This window comes from Grus americana, chromosome 5 (genome assembly GCF_028858705.1).
Source record: "Grus americana isolate bGruAme1 chromosome 5, bGruAme1.mat, whole genome shotgun sequence".
Classification (NCBI taxonomy): Eukaryota; Metazoa; Chordata; class Aves; order Gruiformes; family Gruidae; genus Grus; species Grus americana.
Window position 1 is genome coordinate 3745343 of NC_072856.1, and position 16751 is coordinate 3762093.

At 45.1% G+C, this 16751-nt stretch overlaps 1 protein-coding gene across 1 annotated transcript; it reads left to right on the top strand.

The window, feature by feature from the left end:
* Nucleotides 1-13301: 13301 nt before the first annotated feature.
* Nucleotides 13302-16450, top strand: FGF4 (fibroblast growth factor 4). Its single transcript, XM_054827919.1, has 3 exons — nt 13302-13605; nt 14404-14507; nt 16274-16450. Exons 1-3 carry the CDS (start codon nt 13302-13304, stop codon nt 16448-16450), a joined length of 585 nt encoding a protein of 194 aa, XP_054683894.1.
* Nucleotides 16451-16751: the final 301 nt, after the last annotated feature.

Below are 16751 nucleotides of genomic sequence, written 5' to 3' on the forward strand. Positions count from 1 at the left end.
GTGAGGCGCTGGAACAGGTTGCCCAGAGAAGCTGTGGATGCCCCATCCCTGGAAGTGTTCAAGGCCAGGTTGGATGGGGCTTTGGGCAACCTGGGCTAGTGGAGGGTGTTCCCTGCCCATGCCAGGGGGGTTGGAACTAGATGGGCTTTAAGGTCCCTTCTAACCCAACCCATTCTATGATTCCATGAAAAGAGTTTAGCATGAAGAGACATCGGTTTTGTGATTAGCCTGAATAAAGGCTGAATATGTGTTAAATTAGGACCTAATACCAAGTTCCAGGTGTACTTTCTACTCATTGATATTTCTAAATAGATCCTTTCAGAGACACATCTCTGAAGCTGTGCTTTGGCAGTAGGTCACAAACTTACATGGCTCCACACAAACATTCAAGAACGTGTTGGAATGCCTCATCCCTCAAAAGTTTATCTTATTGAAGAGGGAGACAGGAAAACTAAGGACTAGGCAAGAAACTAGAAAGGATAAGGACTTTAGGCAAGAAACTAGAAGGGAAAGTGTAAAACTATTGAAAAGAGCATTTGTAATCTATGCTGGGACATCTAAAATATCAATCAACAGGGATGCCAATCACAGCTGCAAGGATCAAGACTGAAAGCCACCAAGGAGACTGCAGTGGCCCCACAGATGTCATTGCTCCTGGGATCCTCAGTGTGACATGCGGAGAGCTGTCCCAAAGCATCGCATCCTCCTGCCTGCGCTGACAACAAAGGTGTCACCCATGGGACAGCGTCAGGTATTCCCAGCGCTTTTCAGAACTGCGGAAGGACTTGTCCCTGGTATTCAGATGTGATCACAGCAAGCTGAAGAAGAAGAAAAGGAGGTGGCAGGAAGGAATATAAAACTCAAGAGGCATTAGCCTGTTTGCTGTGTTTGAGAATACATTTGCTTGAGTGCCTGCGAACAAGAAAGCAGGCACAGCTGAATAGCAGGCTTAAGGAAAGTCAGTTTAGCTTCAGAAGAGGGTGTACGTACACTGATCAGATCTTAACCCTAAAAGACATAATCAAACAATAGTGTGAGCATGGAAGACTTCTGAATGTGCTAAGCGGACCATTGGAAAACACAACACCTATAGTGGGGTTATTGGTGACACAGAGGTGGTAGGAAGATTACAAAGAGAGATTACTGGTAATGACAGATGGAAAAGTTACTGAACCCACACATTGGAGAGATGCAAATCACAACCGTAGTGCTTTTGTGATAAGGATTTCAACTCTGTAGGTAATAGTTTGGGACCATTAGTTCACATACCGTGGTTTTACCTAACAGCCCTCGATGCTAATGACTTGCAGTCCTGGTGACAACAGGGTTGCATCACCCCAGCGGTCCTGAGGCAGCCGAATCACTAGGGTCTTTGTGAGCACCCGAGAGTCCCCACACACCTCTGATGCACTTTTTGCTCAGTGCATGGCATGTACCTCTGTGCAGAAGGCTATGAAAACCTTAAGGGCAATATCACTCGTGAGGGAACCCCGCAGCAAAATTCATTCTCTATGCACAGTGACCATTTACACCGTTGTTACTAGAAGGGAGAAAAGTCAAATGATTGTATCATCCTGGAATAATTAACAACATTAGTATGTTAAACATTAAGGTGAAAGTTAGGCCGATAGTTTGTGGATCTCTCGAGATTGACAATCCGTCAGGCAAATCTCCTCATCTATAAGAAACCATTGACATTTCACAAAGCTTGTCTTATCCTGCTTAGTTAAATGCCTTTTTCTTAATATAATATGCTTCGAAAAGCTTTTTCTCTTCTATTGCAAAGAAATAGTTCTCATTTTCCCTTATTTCCCCAGAGCCTTTCACAAATACTTTCTGCGTTGTCAATATCACCAGCAGCAGCATCTCCTATGCTTACCTGTACAAATGAGTATGCAACGTACATTTTCAAAAATCTGACTTAGGAGCCACTTATTTCAGTGACAGCGTAATGTTTTTGCAGAGTGACTTGATGAAGTCAAGTGGAATTGCAAAGCAGCCTACATGGCAGGTCACAAGACTGAGACTTGGAGTAGAAATCTGGTCATGAATTTGGTTTGGGATTTATTGCTCGGCAACTTGGAGCACAGCTAGTCAACAGCTGGCTCTCTAGCCAAAACACACTGGCAAACAGAGAAAAACTGTCATGGTAACAGCGTTACAGCGCATATTGCAATGGCACTCTGGTCTACTAAGGGAATTCCTAAGTGGTACCACAGTAAAAACTATGACTAATAATAACCAGTAATAGTAACTATTGCTACTACTAAAAATAAGATTAATTATATTTATACTATAACAACAGCGAGATATATTTGGCTAGTATTTGGTGATTCCAAATTGCTGTTTAAAAATGTCTGGCTGATTTCTTAGAAGCTCTCTGCTGAGGTATTGCAGCTCTTCCAGCAGTATAGGGGTAGTCCATTCTGCATGTTCCCCTCTGCAGCTAAAGGAAATGTCTTCTCCTTATCCCTAATCATCACAGAAGCTTAAATAATATATAGTAATATGCAACTTTGTCATAAATAAGTATGGTGTTGGCGATGGAAGTGCTGAAGCCCCTGAAGGAGCAGAAGTACCACCACAGCAGGGCAGGGTACAAACTGTTGCAGCCCCAAAAGGGAAGAGTTCCTGAAGCCACTTCGCCAACATCATCAACTCACGAGCCAATGTATTTGGGAGCTAACTCTGCAGCCTGTGTTCGTGTTGAGTTGAAAGTGCCATGAAGCACAAGAATGGGTTGCAAACAACCCCTCAGGCTCAGTAACAAATAATGGCAATTTGCCACTGTTAAATCATAAACTACAACAGTGTACAAGGTTTGTTACCATGATTCTGAATTATGATTGCACTTGCACCAAAGCTGCTACAGGAGGGAGTTTTGGGGTAGCTTTTTTATTTACACTCCATAATTTTCCTGCTGCGATTTAGATAAACTGTTGTGGTAATGGGGGGAAGGAGCGGGGAGAAACTTTCTAAGCTCTGCAGAAATCTCAGGTGGAACATCATTTGCCAGCACAATTCTTCTCCCTCCTCTCCTTCATCCTCCCAGCTCCCCAGCATTTCCCCAGGTAAACCCCTTCCTCGGCCAGTGTGAGAAAGAGCAGGGGAGTTTTAGAAGGAAAGAAAAAGAGATCTGACTGCAGGTGTAACACATCCCAAACTGCAATATGTTTGTTATGGATGACACTGCTTGCCCCTTCAAATACTGAGAGTGAAAAGTGTCACTACCACCAAAAATAACATTCTTATTAAATCACTTTGGCAGCAGTTCAGTGGGGACTTCCAGGCAAACAAACAGGGTAGCTTTGAGGTCTCCCTGGCTCTCGCTCCTTCCACTATCTTCCAGTCCCCAGCCAGTGGGATTTTACTGGGGCTGCAGTCCAGCACTCCACAAAAAAGGCTAGGCTTTCCGTTTCCCCTGCTAGCCTAAAGCAGAGTCAGCACCAACAAATGCCTACCTTCCCTGGGCTCCCTCGGTTGACAGGATCTGCTGGACTGGTCCGATCTCTCCAAGGGTGGCTCTGGTTTGACACGGTGCTCTAGTTGTGGCATAATATCTTGACCAGCTTCAGCTCCTCTCCTTCTGCAGCCGCTCTTCTTGTGTGGGACAAGCCATGACCTGCCCCGTCCTCTTCTTAAAACCAATGCACAAATAGGTGCCGTTCATCCAGGTCGCTATGCTGGTGTTGGCCAATAAAGACTAAATGAAAATCACCTCACAGCATGCAGAAACACTGTTGAAAACTAGCAGCTGCCTGGGCATTTTGGAAGATAAGTCAGTCAGCAGCTTATTGTGTTTGCTGATTTGTCCTGTTCCTTGTTTGATTGTAACTGAAGTCTTAGACTGATTTTTTTCAGAAAAATAATATGTAATAATATGTACAGTGTTGTAGACAATAGGAGTGGCATTTTACACTGAGGAGTGTTGTATCATCATTATGTTCCTTTGTCTTCCACTCCAAGAAGCACTCATAAAAACTCCAATGCTTTTTACTTTTCTGAGTTCCTGCATTTGAACTCCAGGTGACAAGCAGCCTCCTAGTATGCTGGTCCAGCAACTCTCAGCAATATAAATTTACAAATTAGAAAGTGGAAGGAGCAGAAAGAAGATGACAGATTGATTTTGAAGGGATTTTTTTTAAATGACAGAATCCTTTTTCACCCAAATACTGTTACCCAGATTTAGTTTGTTATCCCCTGAAATAAATTAATACTCTGAAAACTCCATATAATTTAATAATACATCATTATGAACTTTCATTAAGGTAGCCAAAAATGTTTGCTTCGCAGTTCCAGAGCAATGCTAAATGGCAGCGGTTGCACTGAAACCAGCCCCTGTGATTTTGCCTGGTTCTTTACATACTGGAATAAATTGCATGCAGCTTGTCCCATGTGGGTCAACAGGAGCTCTGCTGTGCTGCTTTTGTGGTGGAGGGCATGCTTCAGTGGTTATTATAAGACTGTAGGACTTTGGGGTTTGCAGGGCTTTTTCTGGCCATGTCTCTGAGTGGAATATTTTGTGACTGTATATAGCACGTGGCAAATAGCACAGCAGTGACTGCACAGCACTGTCTGAATTCCCTGCGCAGGGAGTTTTCCCTTCGTTATGTATCATTCCCATCCCACTGTCCTGATTCCAACAGCTCACGTGCGTATCCTCCATTCCCATTGATATCAATAATAATGTGCATGGAGATTCATATCAAAATAATCATTCTGAATGGGTGTGCTCTGCACATAAAACCAATATCTCTAGTAGGGATCAGACTTTTTGTAGGCTCAGCTTCTTTCATTTTCTCTGGAAGTTACATGGAAATGAATGAGAACAGAGTTTAGCTCAGTGTCTTTCATGCAATAATTTACCCGTCATTCCAGTTGGGTTGTAGCAAAGTGAAAATGTTAGGGCTGTGGGACACATTCTGCTTGTGTGTGACAGCCAACAGGTTTTAAATGACCACACTATTACACTCAATATTTGCAGGACAAACATATTCAGGAAGGAGGAGACTTGGCCTAGCTCCAAGTGGCTTCCAATCCACCGATGGAGGGAATGATGGGTTAGTCCTGGGAAACTATTAAGAATACCAAAGTCTTCATTCTGTTGTTGTCTGCCTGGTTTACGACTGTTTTCTTCTCAAGGTAATCTTTTAAAAAGTCATTTTGAGTTTACATTTAACTCATTCCACATCTTAAAACCAAAAAGCAATCCTAAGCAAGGTAGGTGTCTAAGCTAATTTCCTGGGGATCTCTTCCTGCAGAGCACATTAGCGGTATAGATTCTGTACGTTCTCTTGGTCCAAATATAAACATATTTTGAAATGGAAGAAAAATCATAAATGGAATGTTCATCTCTGAGAGCTAAGGAGACTGGGTGGCTTCATTGAACAAAGTGCCTTAGAGTCCAATCCTGTTCCTTCTTTGATCTGCAGGAACAAAAGTAGACCCTGCGAAAAATGTACTCTTAGAGCAGGACTGTCACACCAGGAATCGCCCAAAAGGAGATAAATAGTCTCTCTCTTTTTGTTTTGTTTATTTTTTAAACCTGCATGTATTGGTTCCTGTAATGCTGATGTTACTGTAGCTCTCACAGCTTTATTAGTGAAGTGAGAAGATGGAAGGGAAACAGAGGTACTATTAAAATGGTTGACTACAACATAGTTGCTCTGGGCCTTGAATGGCAAGAGGAATTAAATGATTAAGTCAAAAATCAAGCAATGCAGGATGCCATCTCTGCAGGTTTCTTGGTGTCAAGGGGATTTTTCTCGTCAATGATCATTCATCCAAAACTTATTTACTTATATCTTGTGTGATCCAAACTTGGAGTGAGAACCGGCTCCCATTGTAATCTATAAGGCCTGTTATTTAACAGCACAAAGCGAGTGAATAACGAATGTGCCAAAACCCAAGACAAATCTTCTAGACATGTCTGACGACAGATGACTGACGTCTGTTGAAGAAGAAATTACCTTTTACCTATTATATAACTGCTGTCACTACCTTCAAACCACACAAGATTTGATGAGTAACCTCCATGCTGGTTGGTCTTCAAGCTCCAGAGCTGTTACCTGTGTATACTTTGTGGCTCGCAGTTTACTTTTCAAAAACTCACCCAGCAAACCATACAGCTGTTTCAGGCTGGCTTCATCAGGACTAACGCAGTGCTGAACTGGGTGCTTGTCTGAGCGAGCTCTCTGTTGAACTGTGGGTTTATAACTGCTTTCAGGGCTTTTTGTGTGCCAGAGTGCAAGGCAAAGTTTTTGCCACTGCCAATACCACCGGTGGTTATTAGGAAAGAAGAGTATTTGGAGAGATTTCAGGATGTCTGTGTTCTGACACCCACCCCACACAGCCTATAAGGTGCAGAGCTTGTCCAAAATCAAAGGAGCCCAGGTGTGTCTCCTGGTGCAGGTGAGTGCTGTCGTCCTGCTGGACCCATGCAACTGTCCTCTCTTTGAGGGTCAAAGTCAACATCATAGGTTCTCTGCACGTTGTACCACATTGGGAAAGCAACTTGCCTAGACCAGACTTTGAGAACCTCTACCACAGTAGTTCGTCGACCCCAACAGATCACACAGATCTTCCATAACCTCTCTGGTCTTGATTGTCCCTCTGCCATCCCAGATGTACGTGAAGGCATCTCATCTGATGGCAGCATAGCTGCCCCTCACCGCAACGGGGAGCAACAGGCTGGGAAGGAGGATAGCGACACTCAGCTCATGGAGGTATTCTGAGAATATGGCCAGAACCTCCTCAGAGGACTCAGGCCTTGCAGTGATGAGCACCGTGAAAAGTCCGAGAGCAAATAAGGAAAAGAAACATCAGTTTGTTTCACGGTTGTGACACTAAAGGTCAACTGGAAAATCTAGTTTCCTACATGCTCGGAGAGGTTATGAATTGTACAGCTATGTCCATATATGTTCTGACAGATTTTAAGTGGTGCTTTGCTGGGAAGTTTTAAAATTCAGCAATACACGTCATTTGCTTACAACAGCCAGTTTTCTTCACATTAGCCACCGGTAAAAAATGATTCATACAAGAGAGGCCACATGTTGAACAGACTCGTGTAAACCAATTATGCTACATTCAAAGTCAGCTAAAACATTCTCACACAAAAAGTTAACTTAAGCTACTATTTCCCACAATAATAATAATAAAAATAAGCTTAACAAACACTTACCCTGATTCTCAAAACTCATTTTCTATTATGTTTCCTTTTACCAGTTTTGTTTGGCAGAGTGTCAAGCAATGTATCAGCAAAAGTATGTGTGCCATAATCTGACAAAAGGAAAAAAATGTGTATTTTTAGTTTTAAAATGTTTATAATTTCAATAGGTAAAAAGAATACTGGACAAGGAAGAACAGAATAGCATATGTGGAATTGTCAGCAATGAATATGAAAGTATAAGCATGTGAGTTTTAGTGTAAGAATGAGCCTGGCTGGGAACTAAGTTTTCTAAAGAAGACCTACATTAGTAACAGCACCCCTCTGAACATCTAGGCTCTTAGCACACTTCCCCTCCAAACTTTGGTTCAAACGTCATGAGGATGAGGGCTGTGAGGCTATGACAAGACCCTGGGACATTATTGCCCTCAAAAATGGTCTGGCTTGACTGATGACTTCCCAGGACATGTCCACTGTCCCATCCCAGTGAGTCCTGCTCTTCAATAATACAAACTCCAGTGATAATCCTGAGGAGTCCTCAGATCCTCCATGTCCTCCACTCATCCTACCCCACCACAGAAAAGCATCTTGGGCTTCAGGAACTGACACTAATCACAACATCAGAGAGAAAGCCCACTTAAGGCTGCTGCTGGTTCTCATGACGTTGCTCCCCAAAGCTCATTTTCATGCCAGCCATAGTTCACACACTCAAGTAAGCAGTGGCACCATCAAGGTGACTGCAGAAGATCCACCAGGTAGGACACATCCTTCAGCCCTGCGGTTAAGGCCTGGGTGTTGTTTAGTAATCCTTTACCATGAACATAACTTGCATGACAGGCGTCTGTTTCTGTAAGCCTGTCATCTTGTCCTGAGGATGGAGAAGAGAGTAGAACAGCTACAGAAAAAGGGAGAAAAAAAGTGAGAGGGTAGTGGGCAACAGGAAGCACATAGAGCAAAAAGAGCTGATAACAGAGCAAAAGCCAATGGAGCAAAGAAAACCGCTGGAAAACTAGAGGTGTAGTACTGACGGTAGGGTTGGGAATTTTTGCTGTGGGGAATGCATAGTGAAAGCAAAGCATGGAGCAAAGCTGCAGCCTGCAGAAACAGGGTGAGAAGCAGAAGGTGTCATAGATTGTCTGGACATGTTTCTTCACCTGAGAGCTGCTCATGCCTCAGTCAGTGACAAGGACCAGCAGGACAAGGAAAAGGCTTGGCATGAACACATCAAGTTACTTGGCTAACAGCCTCGGGTCTCCCAGAGGGTCGCTATCACCCCACCAACAACAACCACACAGTGACCTTAAGCTCAAAAGCAACAAAGCAAACAAATAAAGCCCAGAAGCTGAGAAAAAGGCTGCTAAGACACTGAATGTAGCTCACATAAAGTCAAACGTCTGTTATCTTCCAGCTGGAGCTCCTTGGTGCCCATCCCTGCAACAGCAGGTGTATACGACCAGCACGGTCACAAGCTGGAAGGATGAACTGCAACATCTAAGCCGCTGAAGACCTACAGGAGCCACATGGATGGACGCAGTCATGTCCTCTCTGATCTCTGCTTTATACAGAGATGTACGGCTGCGCAAGCTCAACAGCAGCAGAGGGAGCAGCTGTTGAAAAAGTCCATACCCATCACAAGGAAAGTGACACCCAGTCCTCTCACCGAATCAATTCAAATACACTGGGGAGAGGTTATTGGCGCCTTTGTTGTTTGCCCAGTATTGTAGCTGCCTGCTGCCATACTCCACTGCCCTTTTCTAATATATAACACTACAACATCACTTGAGATAATAAGGTTTTGATCATGGCACGACACTCACAACAGCAAACAGCCCAGGCACAGAGAGATCAAATAGACCAGCTGCAAACAGAGAGGAAGGGGGGAAAAAAAAAAAAAGGAAGAAAAAAAAGTGCATATGACTCACTAGCTTGTGTGTGGGTATGCATGCTATGCAGGCAGCAGAGGCCTGGATGGCGAAGGTCTCCCAGCGACCCCGGCCATTCGGGGCTTGGGCCCCCAGCACCGCGCTGCATTCCAGCCTGCCTCCTCTCCCGGGACCACTGTCCCTGCTCACACAGAGAGGCAGCCAGACGTGAACGTGAGAAAGCTTTCTCAGGCGAGTCCCTTCTGCAGATCGCTGGGTAGTTGTCTTCCAAAATAATCATAATTAAAAGGGGCGTGCGCAAAGGGGGAGCTGGGGTACGGGCTTGCTTTTTTACCATGTCTTCATAGCATGCAAACATGGTGAAAGGGATTTTTTCCTAACAATATACTTCTCCATGCCCCTTCCAGTCCACTCCCCATCCTTCCAGATCAAAGGATCTCAGTACAATATTTGCCTTCAACAGAAAAGCTCATGAGCAATATCTTTCAGGGTCATTTACATCTATTTACTGGGGTTAATAAATATGTAAATTGATTTTTAAATTGTGGGCCTAAACCCCTTTAGAGATATAGACAGAGAGCCAAGTTCGGATGTCTGCTGTGCCAGTGCAATTGCAGAATAATTTTCATAAAGGCTGTAAAGATATTCTGGGTTCCTTCTTCTTTTCCCTTTTTCTTTCAGAATACATGATATGGGGCTTGAACATGGGTGTGGACCTGAAGTCTGTGATTCCCTTCTTCTTTTTTATACTTTAAGCCTAGAGGAATTTGGAAAGCAGAGCTGCCTGAACTGTGACATCCCCATATGCTTCTTAGGGAACAGAGCCAATACGAAGATGAAGACATTTTACCTGTTTTAATATTTAAGTTATTACTTTGAAAGAGTGTGTGACACCAGGCGTAGGGGGCACACAGCAGTGGAGCATGGCACGATGTGGAAGATTCAGAAGAATTAACTATGGGATGATCTGGAGACATCCAGCTCCCCTTCGCTGTGCGAGAGCTGATGGCATGTTGGACGGTCGGTCGCTGGCTCTGCCCCGGAGAGCCTGGCTGACACGGTTTCATTGGTTTCCATAGGGAATATGCTGCTCTGATGGTTTCTTGTGACAGTAATTTCCAACTGACAATGTCTGTGTTGCAGCATAAAGACCCCGAACATCAGCAGCTTCCACCTATCATTTACACCTGGTGCAAACTGGAAATGCTGCAGTTCTGCTTTGCTTTCATCCCTGTGGATTTTTCACAGGTAGTAACAGCTCCGCGATGGGAGGGCTTTGAAGCATCAGGACTGGCGTTTCATAGGTAGACTGTGCACAAGCTCACACACACATGAATATATAAAATTTGAAAGCAAAACCAAACCTCATAGTTTCATTCTTAGTCGGAAACTTGTTGCTTTTCCTCTCAGAAAAGTTCATTTGAAGTCTTTATGGAAAAACAGCCATTTAATTCCGTAACAACTTTAAGAATGAACTTGTAGAAGCATTCCTTTTTAATCAGTGGCGTTGTGACAACATAACTTGACGGTCTGAATGGTCTATGTCATCATTTAGGACCTGATCTTGCAAACATATAGACTCAGAGCCTAACAGGGTGTTTTAGGACCCATTTCCATACATCCCAAAGGGATGACAGTACCACAGCCCACTGGGCCTCCAGTGCACATCCCTAACTTCAAGTTTTAACTTGTTTTCACATTCACAGGGCTAAGGCCTCGGAGTTCATGCTTTTTTGGGTCAAGGGCAATTGCTGTCAGTGGCAGTAGGGTCGAGCAGACCTGGTCCTGACCCATTAGCTGTGGTTGGACTACGGTTCTGCTGCAGGAGGGAAGCTGCTTGGGTAGCTGTGTTGGCAGAAGCACCGCTCCTTGGGCTTATCCCTCAGAGGGTAAATAAACTTAATCCCAAATTCATCCACTGCTGTTTGCTAACAGCAAGTAAGTCAGATTTTGAAGTGCGGTGGGATCACACTGTTTGAAGGACCCTAGGGTCCAGCACAGCCCCTGCAGAGCAGGGCACTTCCCAAACCCAGGAGTGTGCCTGACGCACGGCCCTTTCATCCAGAACTGATCCACCAGACTTGTCGGGTGTAAGAGGAGTCTGGATCTGATGCAAACGGAAATGTAGTAAATATCTGTGCGTTTGACCTCAATGGATTTATCAGCCTGTAAACCTCCACAGAAATTAACTTGTTTGACATTGAGACAAAACTACATCGAGGAGCCTTTTACCTCTGTAGCACCAGATCGCAATCACCCACAAAGCAGCGGCAGTCTCTTTTCCATCCTGAGAGGTGTGGTAGGAGAAAGACACACACACACAGAGTGTATATGCACCTCACAAGAAGAAATAAAAGCACATCATCTAAGTTTGCTTAGGTTTAGCGAAGGTCAGAGATTTTCGCACCTAGGTGAGCTGTCATCTGGCTTGGGGCAATTCTCTTTTCTCTCGCATCCTTTGCTGGAACAGCAGGAGAGCTTTACTGGCGTGAAAGACTAAACTGTCCTCAGGCTATAAAGGACTTGAGTCACAAACCACTTCCCCCCCCACACACACACTTTTGTATTAATTCAGGACCTTCCAAAATTGTCCTAATGTCTGCTCACCTGTTGGTTCTGAAAACTTGTTGATGGCCGAAGCTTAAGCTAAGAGAGGTGACAAAACATATGGGATTTGCTCTAAACAAAGTAGTTCTAGACTGATGGGGTCAAAACTTCTCCTACTTTTAAATACTGAGCTTCATTTTCATTAACTTAAACCAAATGAAGTAATTACGTAAGAACAAATGCATCGTTAAGACACAACAGCAACATCTAATTAAGTGCATGCATACTAAGATTAGAAGATAATCATACCATTAAAAAGCGTAGCAATACTTGCATGAATGGGCAGCCTCTAAAGCTCAGGAATAAACTCGTGTCACTACAGCCCCTGTCAGTACAGTGACCAAGAGGGAGCTCCACATGTCTTGTACTCCAGAGCAACGCTCTGCTTTCTGCTTTCTTAAAGGGATATTTAGAGTGAAAAACTTTAATACTGCTTTTGAGCACATGCTGCCTCTTTAAATGTTTTCCTCTTTATTAAAGCCTTGGCCCTTTCCTTTGTTAATTTTTTTTTGCAAGTTCTTTCCTTTTTCATTTCTTAAACCTCCCATGCAACAACTATTTTGGCTTTTAATGAAGGGAATTTTTCTGCATCCAGCAAACTGTAAACCATGTCGCTTGGATACAGCAAAAGCCGAAATTCCACAGATTTCCACAAAGTCATACATTGTGTTGGGGGGAAAGTGTGCTGAGCATTCTTTGATTTTTGTGTCCTGCATTAGCATTTGTAAGCACTTATGAAAGCAAAAAAGAGAAAGAAAGAGAAAAGAAGAAAGGAGAGAAAGAGTGAGGAAGAAGGAGAGAGAAAGATAGAAAGAAAGAGAAAGAGAGAGAGAGAAAGAGAGAAAGAAAGAGAGAGAAAGAGAGAAAGAGAGAGAGAAAAGAAAAGAAAAGAGAAGAAAAAAGAAAAGAAAAGAAAAGAAAAGAAAAGAAAAGAAAAGAAAAGAAAAGAAAAGAAAAGAAAAGAAAAGAAAAGAAAAGAAAAGAAAAGAAAAGAAAAGAGAAAAGAAAAAAGAAAAAAGAAAAAAAGAAAAGAAAAAAGAAAAAAGAAGAAAGAGAGAAGGAAGCTGCTGTGATGAAGGCAAAATATGACCTTTTCTTTTTAAAAGTTTGTGCTGTCCCTCTTGTTTAGCACCAGTGCTGCTCACCCTTTCCCTTCAAGACGCTTCGGAGTTGTTAAGCATCTAGGGGTGATAATTTGACTTTCAGCTAAACCGGAGGGCTGCAGCAGACAGCAGTAGGTGGTGATGTAATAGGTACCAACGCACATGGATATATAAATATCGTGGCTAGGGCTAAAGCGCTATGGCTGAGCAGCTATAGAAGAAGATCAGCACTTCAGACAAGACTCCTGGAGTTGAGATCAAGTTCAGAAGCTCTTGCTCCCGGGATTTCCTCTCCATGCAGCCAGCCCAGGGAAACCGCAGATCCTCGGGAGACTGAGCGCGGGGCTCCCTCCCTCCCCTCCTCGCCTCGCTTTTTGGGTTTTGTTTTGCTTTTGGTTGGTTTTCTTTTTTTCTTTCTTTTTTTTTACCTTCCCCCCCCCCCCGCCCCTCATTCTTTGACCTCAGTATAAAGTGGGACCTGGGGGGCGAGCGTATTTTCGGAGCGACCGGCCGCTGGCCCGTGGCTACCCGCCCCTAGCCGGGATGCCTCTCCCCGCGGCGCTGCTGCCGGCTCTGCTCCTGGGCTTGTTATGGCCGGGGGCGATACGCGGTCGACCACCCCCGGGTCGCCTCCCCGCCGGGCCCCGCCAACGCCGCTGGGACGCGGCTCTGTTCGCCCGCTCCGTCGGTCGCCTCCCGGCCGAGCGCCGCGACGCCGCCCGCGACGGCGACTACCTCCTGGGCATCAAACGGTTGCGGCGCCTCTACTGCAACGTGGGCATCGGTTTCCACATCCAGGTCCTGCCCGACGGCCGCATCGATGGGATCCACAGCGAGAATCGATACAGTAAGCCGGCGACGACCCCCGCGGCGGGGCAGGTGAGACGCTCCGCGCCCGCGGAACCGCCCCCGAGGGCGGTTCCGCGGGCGCGGAGCGTCTCACCTGCCCCGGAGAGCGGTATGCGCCAAAGGGAGGGTGGGTGCATGGCAAACCTCTGTCTCCCTTAAAAAGTCCGCCCGCCCACGGCACCGCGGTGCTGCCCGCCTCGGCTCCCCCGAAGGCAGCGGGCGCCCGGGGTAGCAGGGCGGCGGTGGAGCTCATCGGACGCTCCGGTCAGAGCTCGGCGGCGCTGCTCGGTGCCGTGTTGTCCCTTTGCCGCCGGCAGGCATCAGGTGTTGGGGTTGCCTCAACATCTGGAGGGTCCGAAATCCCGTGGGCACTCTGAGCAGGGGCTGGGGAGAGCCCAGCTCTCCCCCAAACTTGAAAAGCATCTGCTGGGGACTTAACCCTGTGGCCCTGTGGCTGAAACAATAAGATCTGGGAGGGGGGATATAAGCTGCATGATGACAAATGTTTCATTTGCCCCAAGCACACTCTGGCTTATTTTAACCTCATCTACACAGGAGGATGCCTGGGGCCAAAGTAAAAATAGATACTTAACTAAAAGAAGAGAGGTCCCAGCATGGGGCACGGGGCAGCACGTGGAGCGTGAGGCTGGGTTCTGTGGCCACCCACAGCAGTACTGGGGCATGGGGATCCACACCGCACTGGGGATGGGAACCTCTGGGTGAGTGCAACACTGGCACCACACACTCCTACAGGACACAACTCTTTGACCCTCTGATTCCTGTATCTCCTCTGTAGGTCTGCTGGAAATCTCCCCTGTGGAAAGAGGAGTGGTGAGCATATTTGGTGTTAGAAGTGGACTCTTCGTGGCCATGAATAGCAAAGGCAAACTCTATGGATCTGTAAGTAGCTACCAAGTGTGTGCCTGGGGAGGGGGTCATGGTCAGCTGGGGTGAGAGGCGTGCATGGTGCTAAAAGCTGCCCAAGCCCCATCCTTGCCCCTCCTGGGTCAGGCAACACAGAGCAGCCCTTGCTGCCTTGCTAACAGGTGTGCCGCCCAGGTATGCTGCTTACTGAAATTTTGAAGTGAAACCCACTCTTTTGCATTACACTTCCTTGGTTCCCCCATAAAAACTACAGCCACCAACCATGGCTACCCGTCTTGCCTACCACATAGACCAACAGAGTAGTCATTTGTGTGGCAAGACCTCAAGCTAGTCTCAGTCCATATCTTTCTCATCTTTAAGTACAAACAGCCTTAAGCAGATAGGGCAATTGCTCACTCCATCTCTCGGAGGGCACTTGAACTTGTGATCAGCCAGGCGCCCGCAAATGACCCTTTATGATGTGATGAATCAGTGCCTGTCACATACCTATTGATCACTCTGTTAATGCTCTTGATCGGAGAGTCTGTTCCCATGACAGTTCAGCATCCTCAGGATTTGGATTTATATTTATAAGAAGGCAGATCTATTAGGAGACAATACAGATCTTTTTTTTTTAGGAGACAATACAGCTCTTTTTTTTTTTTTTTTTTTTTTTTACATTGACTCCTTGGAAAAGATAGAGGCATCTTATAAAATATACTTGAGGTGGACAATAATAGTGCATGTCTTTGCCCATGATGAGCTGTCCTGCTTTTGAGTTCACCTCTGTGTAAGTTACTGTGATCAGCATCATTTCAAACCCATGTTCCTGGGTTTCCTCCCTTACCCGTGGCTTTTCTAGTTCATGTTTCTCAAGTATACTTTGAAGAAACTTGAGCTGAGGAAGAGCTGAGCTATGTCAAAGTTAACTAGGGCATTTTCACATGAAGACATGAAGCGTCCAGAATTATTTTCTGGGGCATCAGTCCTGTTACAGAGGATTTTGGCTTATATAAAAGACAGGCAGAATCAGTCACTAAAGTGCAAGAGCTCCCTTTGTGTCATTTCTTAGGAAGACTGCTGCTTTGGTGTCCTGGATAAATTCATTCCCAGCGCAGTGGTCAGCTTGGCAGGCTGAGACCTCTCTTGCAAAACCCTAGGCTTTTGCCGATCATAAGAGATGAGTTCATTTGTTACTCTCCGGATAACACACTTGTAACACCTGTCCCTCCTTGTATTTACTTGCAAATGAAACCTCTTCACTGGAAGGGTGCCTTTTGTCAGCTCTGTTTTCTTGATCCGTTAACGTAAGTTATCCAAACCCTTCCTTCGATTTTAATACTAAAGAAGCAGAAAATACTGTCCACGCTCAGTGTCTTTAAAACGCCTCTTTCTCCTCAAGCGACATGAGAAAGCGCTAGCATTCAGGTTTTTATGAAGCGTCTCAGGCAATTTATTGCTGGTAGGACAACCACTGAGCAATTAGATGAGCAGGGCAGCAGAACTGGGCTTGGGCCTTACCCCATTGCAGCTCTGATAAAATGTGTCCTTCTCCCTCAAGAGCACAGACACAGGTATGGGTGTCCTGCCCTCCTGGCCTGGCCACAGCATCCTTAATGATCCTCTGACTCCTGAGTCCTCTTTGAAGCTTCATTTGGGTGAACACTTCAAAAGGTTACTAAGGGAAGGGGGGAGTCAGCTGCACATTTCTCCGCAGCACACCTTCTACACCTGGTAGCAAGAATATTTCCACACCTGATGTTTAAAATTCCTTCCCTCTCATTCTTTCCTTTTCATTTCAGACCCATTTCAATGACGAGTGCAAATTCAAAGAGATTCTCCTGCCAAACAACTACAATGCTTATGAATCCAGGATTTATCCCGGGATGTACATAGCCCTGAGCAAGAATGGAAGAACAAAGAAAGGCAATAAAGTATCTCCCACAATGACAGTGACACATTTTCTTCCTAGAATCTGAGACATCTCCCTTCAGACCTACCTCAGCACAGGGGAAGACACAGAACATGTTTGGGGAAAAGAAACATGGTGCACTTTTACTGGAGAGTTTTACGCAAGAGTAGGTGTAAGATATTTAAGTTAATTATTTAAATCTGTATATATTGCCACAAAATTTATTTATAGTTCCGATTATTTTTTTTTTTAATTTCTGAAAACAAAACAAACCTCCAACCCAAGGTATTTCATTTCATCGTGCAAGTGTAGAAGACTTCTGCTTTGTGGTTTATTTAAGTTGTTTCTAAGTTATCACAGGTGTGCTG

Excerpts from the sequence above, each read along its gene's own strand:
- FGF4 (XM_054827919.1), top strand. The coding sequence starts at position 13,302 with ATGCCTCTCCCCGCGGCGCTGCTGCCGGCTCTGCTCCTGGGCTTGTTA. Across the intron at positions 13,606-14,403 it reads CCACAGCGAGAATCGATACA|GTCTGCTGGAAATCTCCCCT; the intron begins GTAAGCCGGCGA and ends TCTCCTCTGTAG. Across the intron at positions 14,508-16,273 it reads AAGGCAAACTCTATGGATCT|ACCCATTTCAATGACGAGTG; the intron begins GTAAGTAGCTAC and ends TTTTCATTTCAG.